The sequence below is a fragment of the Bombus vosnesenskii genome, unplaced genomic scaffold, assembly GCF_011952255.1.
Source record: "Bombus vosnesenskii isolate JDL3184/JDL3185 unplaced genomic scaffold, Bvos_JDL3184-5_v1.1 scf7180000016261, whole genome shotgun sequence".
NCBI lineage: Eukaryota > Metazoa > Arthropoda > Insecta > Hymenoptera > Apidae > Bombus > Bombus vosnesenskii.
In genome coordinates this window covers 1,069,035-1,087,650 of record NW_022884330.1, presented here as the reverse complement: position 1 = coordinate 1,087,650, position 18,616 = coordinate 1,069,035, and the positions used below count along the sequence as shown (strand labels likewise).

The 18,616-nt window shown below is 35.8% G+C and overlaps 2 protein-coding genes and 1 long non-coding RNA gene across 3 annotated transcripts in view; 2 read left to right on the top strand and 1 right to left on the bottom strand.

Annotated features, from left to right (window-relative positions):
• LOC117241902 (synaptic vesicle membrane protein VAT-1 homolog-like) overlaps positions 1–7,376 on the top strand; it is a 33,019-nt gene extending 25,643 nt beyond the window's left edge. The window contains exons 4-7 of the mRNA XM_033508168.1: positions 3,831–3,979; positions 4,081–4,240; positions 4,676–5,108; positions 5,279–7,376. Of these exons, the coding sequence (XP_033364059.1) occupies positions 3,831–3,979; positions 4,081–4,240; positions 4,676–5,108; positions 5,279–5,304 (768 nt within the window). The 3' untranslated portion in view covers positions 5,305–7,376. The remainder of the gene's footprint in view (positions 1–3,830; positions 3,980–4,080; positions 4,241–4,675; positions 5,109–5,278) is intronic.
• Positions 78–3,824, top strand: LOC117241909. The gene is made up of 3 exons (XR_004495138.1): positions 78–1,079; positions 1,194–1,287; positions 1,386–3,824. It is a non-coding gene; the product is annotated as an uncharacterized LOC117241909 (long non-coding RNA).
• Positions 7,377–9,810: 2,434 nt separating the features above from the next.
• Positions 9,811–17,569, bottom strand: LOC117241897 (CD109 antigen). The gene is made up of 6 exons (XM_033508150.1): positions 17,321–17,569; positions 16,976–17,148; positions 12,740–16,772; positions 12,481–12,674; positions 12,125–12,405; positions 9,811–12,043 (listed from the first exon to the last, which is right to left on the bottom strand). Exons 2-6 carry the CDS (start codon positions 17,143–17,145, stop codon positions 11,841–11,843), a joined length of 4,881 nt encoding a protein of 1,626 aa, XP_033364041.1. The 5' UTR covers positions 17,146–17,148; positions 17,321–17,569; the 3' UTR covers positions 9,811–11,840.
• Positions 17,570–18,616: the final 1,047 nt, after the last annotated feature.

Below are 18,616 nucleotides of genomic sequence, written 5' to 3'. Positions count from 1 at the left end.
GTTTGGTTAAACGGTTCAAAAGCTCCTAGTTATCAAATATTTACAGTACTTTTTCAAAGAGAGAGAAAAGAGGGAAAATGTTCTAACGCGTTAGTACGAATAGCATATGTTTCACCTTTTTCCCTATCCTCTTTCGATAACACGATCTGAATTACGAATTAAACTTAGCTAGAATTTTAACCAATTAAAAATATCCCTAGACTAGTTACCAAAGCCTTGCGAATACTGCGACTACCACGATAAAACAAGGGAAATGTAATCGCAACTAACGCTTACGCAAAATCAAAGCTTCTCTTAGAAATGAAATATACAAGTACCTATCACAGCCCTTACCACCAAAGTCAGAACCATCAGACATCTCGTGTCCCTCAACGAAAATCACGAGATACTTCTATCCGAAAATTAAAAGCGTCCTCCCATTGTAAACGTCCCATCTTCAACGTGGTGAAAGGTTTATCCAAAAAATCATTCACCGTGTCTCGTCGTTACTCCTGGGGAGGGAAAATCGCATTTTAGAAAAGCGGAAGGAAGAGGGATAGGATCGCGCGGCAATTACGACCCATCGAGATAGATAGATAGATAGATAGAGAGAGAGAGAGAGAGAGAGAGTCCGCTACACGATGCAAGGTTACTGCCCCTTTCGCGAAGTCTGCTCGAGTCACATCCGTGCAACGCTTTCTCTCTCAATGTCGTCGAAGGAGAAGGCGGGAGCAGCCGACTAGGTACGTCGGGATCAATACGGCTCAACAGGTTACATTCGAAGCTAACTACATCGCCCCCGCGACTCCTACCTCCCCCTCTCCGCATCCCCTCTCTCTCTTAGTCTACTCTACTTCACCCCCCTCTACTCTGCCCTCCACCCCGCGCCACTCATTGGTCTATACGCGTCGCGTAGCATCGTTGGAAGTTGAGACGACGAAAATCTACGGGGGATGCTGCCGCCGCTGGTGCACGGAACGACAGGGGTGTGAGGGTTGCCAAGCAACCCTTCGTTCTCTCATCGACCACCGTGACGGGCCGCGCCCGTCTGAGACCACACCACCACAACTGTTACCACTACCGTCATGCTATCACCGTCAGTACGTGTTGTACGCTGGCTCTTAAGCCCCGTTTGCACGAACGAGTACTGTGGCCAGTTCGATTTTTAGTTGATCGCATTATGAAGGATCATTATTAATGTTATTAACTTTCAGATTCCAAAGGAAAGGAATATCGAGCTAAATCGGTGGCCCTAACTAATTGTAATGTATCTGAGTCTGACGTACATCGCACCGCGGTCTTTCAGTTGTGAGAATTTTTTTACATATTTTGAATACGTAAAATGATTCTGGAAAAACTCAGTGAAATACATGATATGTACAATAGTTGAAATACTTGGTATGTAGTTTCAGAGTATTCAGAGTTCAAACGTGCGTAGAAACGTTAAGGAATTTTTCCACTTGCAATTAGTTTGCAATGCAGTAACCAAAACCGGTATCCTGTTACGATTATGAAAGGCCTCCGTGTGCCAACTTCAGGGTTAATATCGTGGTTTTATTAAAGAACGAACGAATAGATGTAAGTGACAGCGATGTAAATAGAAATTATTGTCTAATAACGTTTAAGGGTGTAAATGTAGAATGTATGATTTGATAAGTGTGGTTCTTTTCTGGCTGTATCGGGAGGATTCTTGGATATACCGATTTCGAACTTATCTTTCGATGACCCTATCCTGATTACCTAATCCCGTCAAACTATCGCATCTCGATTTTAAGTATTTATGTAATGCCGTTTTAATCAGGCAAGAAATTCACTTCTGATAACCAGTTTGAACTCGAATCCCTGCGCGCGTCTTTGTTACGTCATTCTTCGGTTTATCGAAAAATAAAACCCACCGAAACAAAGATTCTTATATCGCTTTAAAGACACAGAAAAATTATTTGTCTTATTGGGTAAATGTTATTTGTTCTTTTACATAGAAAATTCAAACAGCTTAAGGTCATCTGACAAAGAAAAAGCGAAAGAAGAGAGACAGAAATCTGTTCAGATTCGTTATTTCATTAAAACTTGAGATTGTCGACGCGTGCCTCAAATACGCTTTTCCGCGTGTATCATCGTCGGAGAAGGATTTAGGCGAGTCACGTAGACGAGGAAAGCTAGAAAAAGCACTTGACTTGAGAGATTGCATTTCCCGATCACGTCGGACTTTTCCTCTTTCTTCGAACTCGCTGGCGCTACCACACCATATCAGCTCATATTTTCCTTTGCCCTGTATTGCCATCCCCTAGTTACGTATATTCTTGTCGAACTAACTGGTATACTCGCGGCGTTTCGTTCGACTTAACCGCATGAAATATGTTCGTTGCTGTCAATGATGCGTGGAGAATTTCACAGTAGTGGTGGTGGTGGTGGTGGTTTGAGGAAATGTCGTTTGGAACAGATGTGTATTGCGATAACATCGAGAAACTTCTAGAAAGTTTGATCTTCGGGAATCTTTCGATATTATTAGGATGTTTTTACGAGGGGAAATTGATCGATCTGATATTTATACATGATATATTATACAAATTTTGAACACATTTTGTTTGTTTATTAATCTGCTTACATAAAACTTTTACGACAACCTCTACTCTAAGAAATTGATTCGTATAAACTATCTGAATCTGTTGTGCATTGTTAGCTAGGGAACGAAATATTATTTATTATAAATAGACTGTGGATTTTTATGCATTTAGATGAAAATCTAAAGGCGCCACAAAGCAATATGCAAAAATATGTAAAGTATCCAAAACACTGGTTGTAACGTTTAATACGTGAAATACGATCGTCTTTATTTTTAGTTATATTTATAAAAATATGAAATTGTATAAATATCCGCAGTCTAATTATGAATAATATGATGATAGAAAACGAGATTCCTTCTAAACGGTTGGCAATGTGTTACGTTATGACGTACAATGTAGAGTGGCTTCTTAACATTCTGGCCCTCGTCCGCGCTCTTTCCCTTTTTGCTACCTCTTTTCTTCGATTTTTTCGTTTTCTTAAATTCTTGCTTCTCTTCCCTTCGAACCTATCGTCCTGTCTCTGTTCCTTTCGCCGCGCCACTCGAGGCTCTGGGATTGGTCAACGTTATTGGGTATCGAATTCTCGACAGAACGGTCAGAGTGGAGAGACAAGGAGAAGAGAAGAGAGAAGGGCGGTCAGCTCTCTTGATTCTCGGAAATAATGAATGCTGCTTCTGTTGAGAAAATCTCCAGCAGCTCCGCTTCAATTTTTTCTTCCTCATCGTGTGTCCTGCCCCGGCTGTTCTTTCGCGGTCGCGCAATGAAAAGACTTCAGAAGACGCTTTTTCTGCCTTCTGCCACCATAATGGGATTACGAGTTTGGTGAACACGATACGAACAGCCGGGCAACTAAAAATAATTTAAGCGCGCCCCTGGCCGCCGCTTCTGAAGTTTTTAAAAGATATAACTCGCCGCTATATCCTTTACACCGTGAAAAATTCTCGTACCACGGAGTTAACGAGTTTTGTTCAAGTATGTTAACAGAAAATAAAATTTCCTTTAATGAGAGAAAAGAGGCGATAAGAGATCTCTAGAAGATTAGTGAAACACGATGGCTACGGAATTTAGATGTGACCATTAGAATCGAGAACTTTTAGTCTTGAATAAGGAATGTTGCATTTGAATAATTCTTCGAATCATACGCGGTTTCTGTGTACTTTAGAAAGCTGAAATTTACGCGTATTTGCTATATCCAATCTCAAATTTATCATTTGAACGTACTAATGAAGGATAGTTCCTTTTTCCTATCTTCAGTTATTAGTATTCATTTAATGAATTCTGTTTTAGGGTCAGGCAGTGGTCCAGCTGGCCAAGACCGTGAAAGACGTGACCATCTTTGGTGTGTGCAGTAAATCAAAGCACGAAGCCCTGAAAGCAGCTGGCACCATCGACCACCTCTTGGAACGAGGCACAGACTATAGCAACGAAGTCAGGAAGTGTGTAACGAACTCTATAATTTATCGTTTTTTCCCTTCATGGTGTGTTTATATATCATAGGATTCTTTATCGGCCGTTTCGATTCTCTTTTGTTCTACAGGATCTCCCCAGAGGGCGTAGACATCGTTCTGGATTGCCTTTGCGGCGAAGAATGCAACAAGGGTTACGCTTTGTTGAAACCAATGGGGAAATATATCCTTTATGGATCGAGTAATGTGGTCACCGGAGAGACTAAAAGCTTCTTCTCGGCAGCGCGATCAGTACGTCACAGAAATTTAACTTTATTATTTTTTTCTTCCTCTCTCTGCATCGTTGTACAAGGAGTTATTTCCTCCTTGTAATAGCGGTAACTAATTTATGAATAGGACCAGTAGTTTAATCAGTAAACGCGCTTAATCCAAGAGGTACGAAGTCAAGGAAATTAAGTACTTTTATAAGGATGAGAGGCTTTTTAGAGATCCATTAGGTAATTTAAATATAAATTAGAGAATGAATATTTCAAAATCATTTACTTTTCTCTTTAATAAACCACGATATATACATGTATACTAATAAATGAAATTATTTTAACACAATAATTTCATCCTTATAAAATGTTTGGAAATGTATTTAATCGCAAAACAGACTTGGGCTATCTTATGTATGACAATATATTACATCAATGTTCAAAATCTTTCATGTTTATCATTTTACAGTGGTGGCAGGTAGACAAGGTATCCCCCATCAAACTGTTTGACGAGAATAAAACTCTGTCTGGGTTGAATCTGCGCCACTTGATGTATCAACATGGTAGCCACGCGTTCGTGCGACGAGCAGTAGAACGAGTGTTCGCCTTATGGAACGATGGTCAAATAAAGCCTATGGTAGATTCTACGTGGGCTTTGGAGGACGTCCCGGAAGCCATGCAGAAGATGCATGACCGTAAGAACATTGGTAAGATCGTGCTGGATCCGAGTCTCGAGCCAAAACCGAAGCCAGCCACCCCAGCCAAAGGAAAGACGAAGGATAAAAAGGCGGCCAGCCAAGAAAGCCAAGAGAAAAAAGCGACGAGCGTTGAATCTGAGGAGGGGGAGAAGAAGAAAGAGCCTGAACTGACAAATGGAACATCCGAAGACAAATCCGATAGCGGTAAATAAAAACAGAAAAAAAACGTTCTCTAGCTTGTATCGTTCCTGGAAAAAAAAATTATTTGTCGTTGCGCGCTTTGTTACCCGCAAACGGTAACGAAATATTCAATTGCCCAGTCAAATATTTCGCGCGTCCTTTCGATTGACCGAGCCTCCTTTGTTTGCTTTCAGATTCTAAAGAAAAAGAATCGAGCTGAATTAGCGGCGCTAGCTAATTTTAATATACGTATATACATAAAAATACATATATATATAAAAAATGTAAAACACTGATATCTCCCGTGAAGATCAAGAATTTTGCAGATAAGTACTCTATTATTCCTCACTATCCAGAGATCTACTACGTTTGTTGCGCTATACGACGCTTGATTATTATGTGACGAATATCCGTAAAGTATCATCGTGCTATGCAGATGACGAATTAATTTGGAAAAAGAAAACAAAAAAAGCAAGACAACAAAAACAGAAACGAAAAATAAGGATTTTGAAATATTTAGTTTGTCAAATTCAACCAAAAAAAGAGAAAAGAAGGCTCGTTTCCCCAGAATTCATCTGCATGCCTCTCTCCTCCCGTCTGTTTGCGCTGAAAGAATTCTTCAGTGGAATTCACGAGTGAAAGAGCGGGCGTGAAAATACACGTACAGGTTCATTCATGTATGTGAACCAGAGGGAAACAAAAGTAAAAACAAAACATACAACCAAATATAAGGAAACAATATCAATCTTGACGTGGTCCACAGTAGTTTGCAGAATATAAGAATTATTATTTTTATTTTTTCACACTGACCAAAACATAAGATTCATTTTCATATATGATAGACTAAATGAATCTGGTAGATGCTAGACTTATTGGACGATCTCTTAATAATTTCATACTTCCTTTTTTATTTTTTATTTTTTAAACATCATATTTCGTACTTATCGAATATAAAATGAAATTATACATACGATAAAAAAGACGGGTCGTCTAATGATTCTGCATTGACCAGTAAATTGCTACTTTTATCTACTTACATCGAGAACTATTACTGCTGCAATACATATATACAATATAGGTACATATTATATATATGCAGTGACATTTTACACACTAAAATAGTACCATTTACTGTAATTTAAATAGAGTACGATGGCAATGATAATCTAATCAGCTTTATAAAGAAGGGAAGAAAAATTTATTAGATGAAACCCTGAATATCAAAAGGCTGAAAGAAAACAAACGACTGTGTTACTTTTTACGTGTATCTCCTTCTTATCGAGAACGTGTCTTTTTTTTATTATCGATTGTATGTAACTTAAAGACCACTTTAACAGTAGCCAGCCTAAACGATATAGTTGGATAATAAGCTTGTTGTACACTCTGTGTACCAGGATTCGCTGTATTATTTTAGATAAGTAATTTTTTTTTTAATTTTCACCACTGAAAGTACTGAATCGCCTAACTGCCTAAAAAAAAAAAAAAAAGGAAAAAGAAAATTATTGGTGAATAGCTCAAGAAAAGAAAAAATTAATAACTTTTGCAACGATTCACCAACGATATGCTATCTTTTTTTGTTGTCATGATTTTAATGTTAGAGCTACGATATAAAAAAAGAATATAACGTAGTTTTCAATAGACTTTTTATATATGTATAAACAATGAAATTTTGCTTTAAGCGAATAATTATTTAAATCGATATTTAGAGTTGAACTTTAATGCTCTGTAAAAATGTTTTTAAATTTTTATTGAAATTATCAATTTCTTTTATTTTGTAACGAGATATATTCCATTTTAATTGTGCTTAGGGGAATGAATGACGGTGTGAAACTAATACTTCATTTTCTATGCGTGAATTCTGTGAGAAATTGAGTATCAGTATATTTTAAATAGAAAATTCACAATCGAGATCGAATTTTTCTAGATCTTTAATTATTGTATAATTTAATGTAAGAGATACACGACCGATCTGTCGAATCAAAGACAAATGAATTTCCTAATGGATAATGATGATAATGATGATGAAGATCATGACGATGACGTGAAAACGAGGTTTTTAATAATGTCATGAGGTTGAGCTAATTTATCTAGAATGATGAAACAAACAAGAAAAGAAGTCTAAGAGCAAAAAGGTACATTAAACGAAAAGAAAAGAGAAGAAAATGACTCTGAAAAGAACGAGTAGATGCAGAGTGAAATGCATATCTCTCCGAAACGGTTGGAACAATTTTTACATAGCATCGATTCTGTTAGAATTTGATACTAGCTCTGTATACCGATATATCTATATATGATTAAAAAAAAGATCGCTATTAACGAAAAAAAAGTTACGGACACGGGCGAACTATACATATTATATATATATATAAATATAAATATAAATAAATGAATAAATAATTAATAAAGTAAGTCGATAACATTCTTCGAGTCTATCGGTACGAAGAAGTGTAAGAATTTATAAGAATTATTATTATATTATTATTATTATTAATTATTATTATTAATTATTATTATTACTATTACTACTATTACTGCCGTATCGAGTCTCAGTCCAAGAGTACACTGAATACTGTATCTCAATTTCAAGGACATATACCAATCTCCGCTCTATTAACGAAAAGAAAAAAAGGGAAAAAGATAGAAATAATAATAAAAAAACGAAAAAAAATGATCGTAAAAAGAACGTGGCTGCATATTTTGAGACGTCTTTTGAACACGTATAATAAATATATATATATACATGCTCTCTGATAAAGTTCGACGTGTAACGTAATTATTCTCTATACGAGAAAAACGAATGATATAAAACCACATACACACATAACACACATACACAGGTACCACACGATTTTATCATACATGCGTGACGATACACATCATACTGTATATTTTATGTAAGGCTTTAAATGTTTCATCAAATAACTATTATAATATACCTATATATTTGTATCGATCGTTTTCCCTATCCTGGTCATAATTTAGGTCCGAAATTGTATCTGCGTCTGAAAGTAATTTGTAATTAATGTCCGACGATATTTAACGAAGATCCTTGAAAAAAAATTTTTTTTTAAATGATCCTATTCGTAGTTAGAACTTTACTAGCTAATCTCTACACGGTTCTCACTATGACGATATTCCTTGTTAAAACGCGCAACCAACACACCGTGTTTTCTATTGTTGTGCTGATAATACTAAGGAGGGGAAAGTTAGTCTGTTTTCTCATAAAGTAATCCGTCACTGGGATTTATATCATTACGTATCTGCGTAAGTAAGGAAAGAAATATGTATTGGATAATCATAAAACAGCAATTTATGGGAAATAATTCATGGAATTACGTCGTTAGAAGCCTCGATAGTCGGGCCTTAATTACAGGGACATCCCCTCGGATCTCTGCTTTCCAATTTTGTTCAAAGTCGACGTTTTCTTGCACCGTTTGATGTATTTTGAACGCACGTATCTCTGCGAACGCGTACGACTCTTTCTCATGCGCTTTAAAATCCAGAAAACTGGAACTTCTTGTGATAGAGTTTCAGCGTTCGCCTCCGCCATTGAGAATGGAGTGGATAGAGGAGAATCGGCGTCGTGGAGATCGGACGGTTCATTTGTGATGAAACTCGTGACGCATTCAGCTCAGAAATGTGTACTCGAAACAAACCCTCGTCTCACTGACATCTTTTCAACGGACATTTACCATGCCCAAAATGTTTCATTCGTTTAAACTATCTTCTTTCGGATATAACGTTTACAAATTGGCTTATTAACGAATAGATGGCGAATGTTTGTACAGAACCACGTTTTTATGTCTTAACTTAAGCGAAGATTTGTTTCGTCCATTAAATGTTACAACTAATGCTTTACATTAGATATTTTATATGTTTTTATATTACATTATGTACGTTTTCGCATTTTTCTTTTAAATTTCTCGTAAGAGTATAAATGTTCGCAGTCTATTAATGAAATATATATTTTTTCCTCATTTTCAGTTTTATAAATAATGAAGTTGCCGATAGAGTGGTCAGATGGAAAATATTTCAACGGCATAATGACACATTTCTGCGCTCGTTGTTAGATTGCAATTTTTCAGCTATTGATTCAATGAAGGGTTCACCGAAAGTAGGACCAACAAAATATCATTCCGTTGCCGCGGCGAAGAGAACGCGGTCCATATACATTCTTTTCTCCCTTAACGTTCTTTCGTTTGTCGACACCTGCATCGTGGGAGAAACAGGACCTACAGTTTTGCAACGTGATACATCATATAATTATATGTAAAATTGTAAAATTCGTCTCAAGAGTTCGGGCGAAATGGTCACGTGTTTTCCTTCTCTGCCGCGAGATGCGGCCTTTCTTCGATCCTTTTCGGTCCTACAATTCGTTTCACGAAGGAAAACAGAAATCATTTTTCGCCCGTTCTCCAGAAGCTCGATATATAGATTGTATTTTTGGCTTATTATTGTAAGACTGACTATGTTGCTATATTAAAGATTGCTTCGAAAATAATTGCAGCTGTTTCGAATAATCCAAATCCAAATTTCCACCCAAAACTAACATAGATTTATTCCAGACGTCAGAAGTAAAAAATACAGTATTGAAAGTATGTTATTAAAACAGAGCTGTTACATGTGCAAAATTATTAAAAGCATGGACTTTAACAATATATTTCGGGATCATTGAAATTTTGTAAACAATAATTGAAGGATCTTTTGTAAAATAAAAGATGATGAGTGAAATATCTTTTTACAGTTTTATTTGTATAAAGATTATAAAACTTAAAAATACGTTCAACGCATGTTAAGTGCTATTTTCTTTTCGCTATTGTATAAATATACTTTCGGACGGATTATATGTTTTCGAGCAACCAGTTTCATAAAAAATTGATTTACAAATAATTTAATATGTATTATAATATGTTACCCTTAAATAAAAAGTTATAACTTCATTTAATATGAGAACTTCATGATAAAATACATTCGATAGCTGTATACGCTCGCATGTTAAAACGAGTTAATTAATATTTTATTGTGTTTTATTATAAAGCAGACTTTTTATATACGGTATTAGTAACGTTATATGCGTTATCATATTATTTGAAAATTTGCGACGATACTTTTAAAGACCTTTCATCGTCCAGTAACTCCACTTGTTCTTTTTATTTTATCGAAGCGACTGTTTTACTTAATTACACGAAAAAAAGCAAATACGAATATTAGATTATTGCTTCGTACATGAATAAATTATTAACTAAGTAATTAGGTCGCACATTTTCAAAGTATCAACGATATAACATTTCCTTTTAAAAGACTTACAAATTATTGTATTACCTTATTGTAAGTGCTATATTACTAAAAATAGATCTTTGATGTTCGAACAGACAATTAACTATACAAAAGAATATAAAGTTTCTTTGCAGAGGCAAAATACCTTATTTGAACGAATGCCTTACATACTTTCACATTTCTTCTTTCATGTGAAAAAGTACACGAGCATGTGTTAGAATGACATCCGTATTCATAGATCTTTTTCTCTAGCCTACTATTTACAAATTGCCAACCAATAGCAACTTTTCTTAACCGGAATGTAAATCTTTGATTCATAAATTGATAGTGTTCAAGGGGCATTGCGAAGGCACAATTTATGAGCACAATTTTCAAATTATAATTGTAGAATTTAAATAAAAACTCTTTATAGAAATAGCGATACTTATAATTTCTCTAGTAATAACTTAATGCTAGCACAATTGAAGCTTCACATGTAAGTGGAACAGAAACGTTGCAGCGTACTTTTTAAATAGATCTAGTCAGAAGAGAGAAAGAGAGAGAGAGAAAGAGAGAGCGAAATTCAAGCATAAAATTGTAGAGGTAAATTTAAAAATCTGAATTTTTTAAATTGATTAGAATAAGAAGAAATCATGAATTTTTAATATCCATTTAACTAGACATTATTACTAGAACATGTATAAAGATGTTTTTTTGGTGTATCATACTTACAAAAATTCGATCTCGACTAATTGTAAGTTTCATTTGTACTTAAAAATTCTTTGCCTCCTAGAACACATTGCTCTAACTACGGTTTTAAATTGTTAAACTATACAGAATGAGTCGCGTAAAACAAAACACCTAAATATCTCTGTTAATATTGAAGGTAGAGATGTCAGAAAGGACAGATATACTGTTCAAGGAGAAAAATATGATGAAACTAAAAGGTCTGTTGATTGACGTTTCTTTCAAGATCTGGAAAATATTCAGGTGTTCTATTTTTACATGATGCACCCTGTACATGGAATGTTGAAAACATTCGAATAAATTGACATTCATCGATTAACAACGTGAATAAAAACACACGATATGTTTTAAATTATATAACATATCAAATATTGTAAAGTTAAAAAATGTATAAAAATATGTGTTTTATTAAAATTTCTATACTTCCACGCTAAATATAAATTTCCCACATATGTTAACAAATCACAAATGGACGGTTTCTTTTTTGTAAGTAACTTGATGTAATGTTACAGTAAAAAAAGAGAAAGTATAATTACAAATAAGGATAACTGGAACTTCATCTTATAAATTAATTATTTTTACTCCCGTGTACCTGTATTTTCAGGTACTGTTCCAGTTGTGCACCAGACTTAAGGACGGATATAAGAATAAAAGTCGAGAAAAGATGACAATATAACGTAAAATATAAAATCGAGAATATTCACCCTTCTCTTTCCGTTTTTCTGTTAAATCATCATATGTTATATATGAGAATTAACCCACACTAAACTCCTGTGTTCGAAAATATCTTGTCACAACAACGAGAACAGAAATTGCAAGCAGACAACCTGTTGGTGTGGCCAACATCGTGGCGGTATTATAAATCGGACAGTAAGGACACTGGGAACTACCGCAAACTTCGCAAATATTTAGCGTATAAGTCGGTAGAGCATCAAATATAGTTTCGTTGAAACGCTCTAAAAAAATATAATGAGTAACGAATAAAAAATGATTGCTTCTTGTAAAAACATTAATATTATTTAATTATGTGTATTTACCTGGAGCATAATAGTCGTAAATTCTGATAGGAAGATACCGTGACATATTTGCAACCGGGAACCATCTTTCTATCGTGAAATTTACACACGTTTCTTCTTGGTCCAAATAATCGAAATAAAAGAGCACTTTCTTTTCATGGAATCGTGCTCTCTGAAGATTTCTTACTTGTTTCGATTGAATATACCTATCCAAAGTTTGTTGTTGGATTATATAACCTGTTGGAATAGCTACATCCAACACTGCCATTCCAGAACGAGAAGATTCGTTCGTATTTATCCACCTGCGAAAAAGAGCTGGTAAATTTTATGTAAAGACTGAAAGAATAAATTACAGTATTTATATATCAATATTATACCTCTGACAACTGAGATATGATATGTGAGACTGATTTCTGCCATGGAAATTTGCTCTCGTTACCAGGTCGAAAGATTTAACAGGCGGCTGTGTTTGGAATTTTGCGATATCCACATTGTATTGTACTGACATTTGAAGAATTGCATATCCAGCACCTTTTGCTTGTACTTTTACTGTTCCCCATGCTTCAGGTATCTATGATAATGAAATAGAAATTAAATAGAATAAGAAATATATTAATTTTTCAAATATGGACCTACCTCTATAGTCTGAAGCCTTGCAAGATTATTGTCATTGACAAATAGTGTTTTAGTCTGTCCTGGAAGAGCTGTGGCTTCTACAGTAACAGCCAGTGAACTAACATCTCGAATTCTCGATCTGACCGTATAATCCATTAACGCTTTCATCGCCCAGGCAGTGTCTTGTGTCGAGGCCCAACCACCGTCGGTTAATCTCTGAGAATTCAACCATTTTACTATGGGTTCTAACATTATCTCTTGTCGAGCAACGTGCACCAAAAGAGCATACGCAGTGGTTTCGATATTTTCTGAGTCGTACATGTATGGTAAACGTGGAAGGAGGAATGGTTTCTGATTTTCCAGTTTGTAAGGAGGAAGAGGTACTGATTCTCTGCCCCAATAAGTTAATCCTCCTTCTCTACGGGCGTGTCTAGATAAAATATTAAAAGCTTGTCCTGCAGTAGAAGCTTTTGCCAATAGCAGAGCATACGATACTATCGCTATCTCGTAAGGCTTCCCTCGTACTTCTAATAATTTCAAATTTCTCTCCAACCACTTGATTGCACCAGCAGCACTTACAGCAACTTGAGTTCCTAGACCCTCAGGCAAATCTTTCACACTTTGTAATGTGATTAGAACGTGAGCTGTAAGACTGATATTTCTATGTGTTATTATATCATCGTCGTAATTTAGAGAGCTGTTCATCTTGCGATCAGGCATCCATGTAACTTCATAGAACGATCCTTCAGGTGTTTGATATTTCAATAACCAAGACACAGCCTGTGCTATTACTTCAGGGTCAATGTAAAGATAATTTTCCCACTCGTAGAAGCGTGCTTCTTGCAAAACACGAGCACAATATGCTGTTAACCAAACGCTTGGTGACGATTGGTTCCAATCGCTACGGAATAAGCTGAACGATCCATCGGGATTCATAAACGAAAGTTGTCTCTGATAGCCAATATTCATGTAATAGAAACTTTGTTTCTCTTGCGTTCTATTACGTTGATTAAGTAAACGCATATACATTGTCGTGTATAAATTAGCAGCGAAACTGAACATATTTTGTTCTGCACAATCCATAGGGAGATTCATGAGACTTGTGGCGTTAACAGGCATCGTCGGAAAAATTGGTCCAACGACATCTCCGACCAAACTTATCACAGCCTTATTTGATCCAAATACGTAGTAACGATTTTCGTCGTAGGGTATAATAGGTGTTTCCGTAATGTTCACGTGCATGTATTGGAACACATATGCACGATTACTAAGATCGAGCAGGATAGATTGATGTCTGTGCTGAGGAAGGCCATCAGCTTCTACGTGCAACGTACGCGTAACCGAATCCCTTCCGATTACGGTAGTGGCATAGATGTGTACTTTGATATCTCCAAGCCTTATCGGTACAATAGGTAGATAAACAATAGAAGCATCTTGAGCAGGGATCCAAATAAAGAACTGGTGTTCACCAAAAGATGTACGAGGCTTGTACGATTGTACAATACCATTATCTTCAACGTGAACGAATTTATAATCCTTGGAACCAGTTAAAACTACTACAGCTTCTATATTATTGCGTAGGTAATTGAAAACGGAGACGCGGATACCAATTTGTTCTCCTTGTTTACTATGAGTAGGCATTTCCACATTAATATAGAATGGCAAGATACCCATATATGCAATGGCTTTTGGCAGCATTCCAAAGCCCATACTTGGAGACATACCAAACGCTGTAACCATCCACAGAACTGGTCTTCTTGGAACGTCTATATTGAAAATGTATCTACCATGAGGACCAATATTGATATCTTTCCATAACCATACGTTTTCGTATTGTCTCTGTAACCTGTTAAACCGCCACTTTCTAAACTGTACAATGTCTGTGACATTTCTGCGCTCGCAGCCTACTTCATCAGTGCCATCATCGCAATCGTATACACCATCGCATTTTTTGTCTAGTCTATAACATCTTCCAGAGAGGCATTCCCCATATCCTTGAGTTGTGTTACAGTTATCAGGTCTTCGGTAAATAATGGCGTCTGTGAAGGCTACTAATCCAACGTATTCGAACGTTCTATTGACGTCTATACCAAAGGTTGAAGAAGGGAAGTAAACAACTTCATCCGGATCACCTTCATGGTACAACCAAGTGTGGGCATGAGTTCCATTCGTCTCTTCGTCGAAATGTGCCATTTTTGATATAACATTGGCGTAAGTCAATTCATTTCCTGCTTGCATCGTGAAGAAAGATCTATCTATACCTGAAAGAGCGACGTACGCTCCTGGTTCTCCGTAAATGGCTACTTCGACATTCTCACCTGTTCTAGATTTTTTATTGTTGATGAATACAGTGAAATTATTGCGTGAAATGCCATTTACAGAGAAGGTTAAAGAGTCTGCTACTACATTGCCATATTGCCCAACATGATATACGACTGCAGTTGCAACGGGAGCCATTTCCGCACTTAAAGGAACGGCGATCGTTTTTATGTTATGTTGCATATTGTCTTGTCCAGTTAAAAGTATTGTACCTTTTGCCATAATGAGATAGTTGAAAGTATCAATATAGAAATTAGTTTGAACATGGAATATCATGTATTCTCCAACTTTAGGTTTTTCTGTGGACGTTGAGATTTTTATGTGCTGTTGATTCGGCGATTCGTGAGCCAATAACAATAATTCAGTTTGCGTTCTGTAGCCTTCTCCATCGGTAAGATAAGCAAACACTTTCATAGAAGAGATATCATTGAGAATTTGCTGTGCTTGATTCGAATTATGGTCAAGTCCAAGTTGTTTTCTTAAATCGATTCTGGTAGACCAAATACCTTCATTGTCTGCCGAATGTTTTAGATATTGAGTTTCTAGCGTTCTATGACCACCTGTTCTCATTTCGATATCCGCGCGAATTTCCATTACAGCCCCTTTTAATTGCGTTGGTCTCAATACTGAATTATCATGAAACGACGCCACTAAATTCAAGGTAAATGGCATTGCTGGCTTAAAAACTTGCGGTGATCCGCCCAAAAATCGAACTTTTGAGGTAGAGTTATATATTCGGGCTGTGGAGTAACCTGTAATTATTTCGTCTAGAAATCTTTCACCAACCGTTGCAGTCACAGTGATCTCCACTCCGCTCGCAGTAGGTACAAAACTTAGCAATTCTGACATTGGATATCGGAAGTGATAAGTTCCATTAAAAAATCTCAATACAGGAACCTTATTATTCAAATAATTTGAAACTTTCAACCACGCTGGATAATACTCATCAAAATAAAAATATCTTTCTGCAGATTCAGAATCAGATTCTGTATATGCTCTATCTAGTGATCTAATGCGTGCTTTTAGAGTTAAGTTTCCCCTCACTGGTGCACCACTAGTATAATTTGCTTGGACTATACCATTTATATATTGATCATTATCAAAAAAGAATGCAGGCATTGTTACATTAACTTCGAAACGTGTTTGATAGTATTCCTCAACTAGGAAAGTTTTCTCTTCTACCTGGCTTTGTGCTATCACTTGTATAATCCATTCTCCAAAAACTGGTTGATCAGAAAGCTGGTATGATAAAGATACTGTTCCCAAATTGCTCTGTCTGCTTAACCATCTTCTCATTACTCTCCTATATGGATCTAACATGTACACATCTATAGGATTATTAAATGCTTTGAGTTCAGTATCTATGGGTATAGTTCTAAATCGCACAGTTTCTCCTTGCATATATACAGGTTTGTCCAATTGAATAAATATAGTCATTGATCTTTGTGAAAATGTAAGTTTGGTCTCATTTAAAAATGCTTGGCCACCAGTTAGACTATTATATGTTCCTTCTACTCTCAATCTGTATTCCCCATTAACAGACGTAGATGGCAATCCCATCATTAGAGTTTCTGGTATGCCTTCCTTTACTTCTTGAAAATCTGCAGCTACCTCCACTCCATTTCTTTGAATGGACGAACGTACTATGATTGGAATTGGGCTATATAAGACATTTACATCTACACGGTAGATCTGCCCTGGTCTAACCATTCGAGATGCGACCACAAAGTAGGTACTGCCAAAAAAAAAAGTATTTCAGAATTGCTATTTTGTTGTTACATTTCTGATTCATTTTGCTTTTATATATTCAATTTTTATATTTTGAATTATATTGAACATTATTGATATTAAAAAGTATCATTTATGATACACCACATGCATATTGTTTATCTCCAATCATATATATTTTATTGCCTAATTATTATATGTAAAACTTACGCCTCTTTTATTATAATACTGTCAGTTGGATTTCCAGAACCTCGTAAACCAAATCCAGCCTGATCTCTATCATCGAATCGATTCCAAGGAGAGCGCGTCGATTCAGTCGATTCTTGCGAGAACTGACTATTCCCGTAAGCGAAGGTTAATATCAAAATCCAGATCCACATTTTCTACAATATACGACAATTAACGATATATGACAATTTACAACAATTGATACAGTTTACTTCATGAAAAAAACGGAGCTAAGAAAGAAAATGTTGTGTTATGTATCATGATTAAAACTAGCGGTCAACGCCCAAAATACACATTTAAGATAACTGGTATTTCATTTTAATTTACCTTGGATGAATAATTTTTTCTAATCAAATCCAATCGTCACTGACACACATCTACGCAAAATTTCAAAAACCTTCTTTTTAAATATTAAACTTATCGTGTGTTTGAAAAAATTTCATGATTAGGAGTGGTCACTTATACTATTACATATACCTCACAAACACTGAATGTATTTGGTTGGGCACTCGGCACTCGACACTCAACACTCGGCACAGAAAGTAAGTTACTCACTTATACCTTACCCCTTACTCTGTCTAGAAACTGAGGTAGTCCACAGAGTGGGGATAGAACAGTGGGGAGCAAAGTCACCAACGCGCGGCTGTTGAATTGGCGCCATACTAATGGAGGGGCTTCAAAGCATACCGAGAGGATCAACAGGGAAAAATACATTTTTCTGTCTTTACTGTGGCCATGTGGCCATATATTTGTAACTTATGTGATCCGATAATCTTGTTGCATTTTATTCCTTAAAGCACTAAAAATTATTAAAATCTCCTTTGATCATTTATTTAAATTTGTTGTATAATTAACAAAATATATAATAATAATACTAAAAAATTTTTCATCAATCCTTTTACAATATTTATTTTCTTTTTACATTTTTTTCTATAAAATATGTACCTAGTTTTAGTTACATTTTGTTAATTTAGTCCCCTCATTTTTATTAAATAAAATGATTGCTACTTTTGTCCAGAACAAATATTACCAGCGCATCCAATATTGATACACGCTCTATGTTTTGCAGCAAATTTCGTATTGACGAAGACATCAGGCTTTTCTTCGACTAGTTTTTTGAACCCTCTCCGTCTTGCTCTATCGGCATCAAACGGAATTTCTTCAACGTATATATCCGGTATTTTCAACGGATAATTCGGGGGAATTATATTTAGAGGATATCCGTCTCTTTGTGATAATTCTTTACAAACTAATACTAAAGCAGCTATATTTACTGGTCTCGGAGGAGTATCCAATTCACTTTCCTCGAATATTTTTTCAGGCAAACAGAATTTTGTGCCCGTCTCTGCGGCTCTTCTTTCACTCTCATCCGGATATGGTACTTTTGTACATAAAAATTCATTAAACGAACCCGTATTCTTAAATAATAATTTCTTCTCAACAATAGAAAATGGATTGATCGTATATGTCCCGAAACATATCATTCTGAAGAAAATACTTATGTAACCAGTTGGTTTGTATTCCTCGTCCACGAGACCAAAAGTGTTTTTTATCTCATATGCTTTTGGTAAGTGAAATAGGTCGTTGTCTGGCATCATCACGTGGTCACAAAGGCAACCTGGT

Bases quoted from the DNA above. Each gene is read 5' to 3' on its own strand.
- LOC117241897 (XM_033508150.1), bottom strand. From the start codon at position 17,145: ATGTGGATCTGGATTTTGATATTAACCTTCGCTTACGGGAATAGTCAG. The intron at 12,675-12,739 runs GTAGGTCCATAT...TCATTATCATAG, and splicing joins CAAGGCTTCAGACTATAGAG to ATACCTGAAGCATGGGGAAC. The intron at 12,044-12,124 runs GTAAATACACAT...ATATTTTTTTAG, and splicing joins TTACGACTATTATGCTCCAG to AGCGTTTCAACGAAACTATA.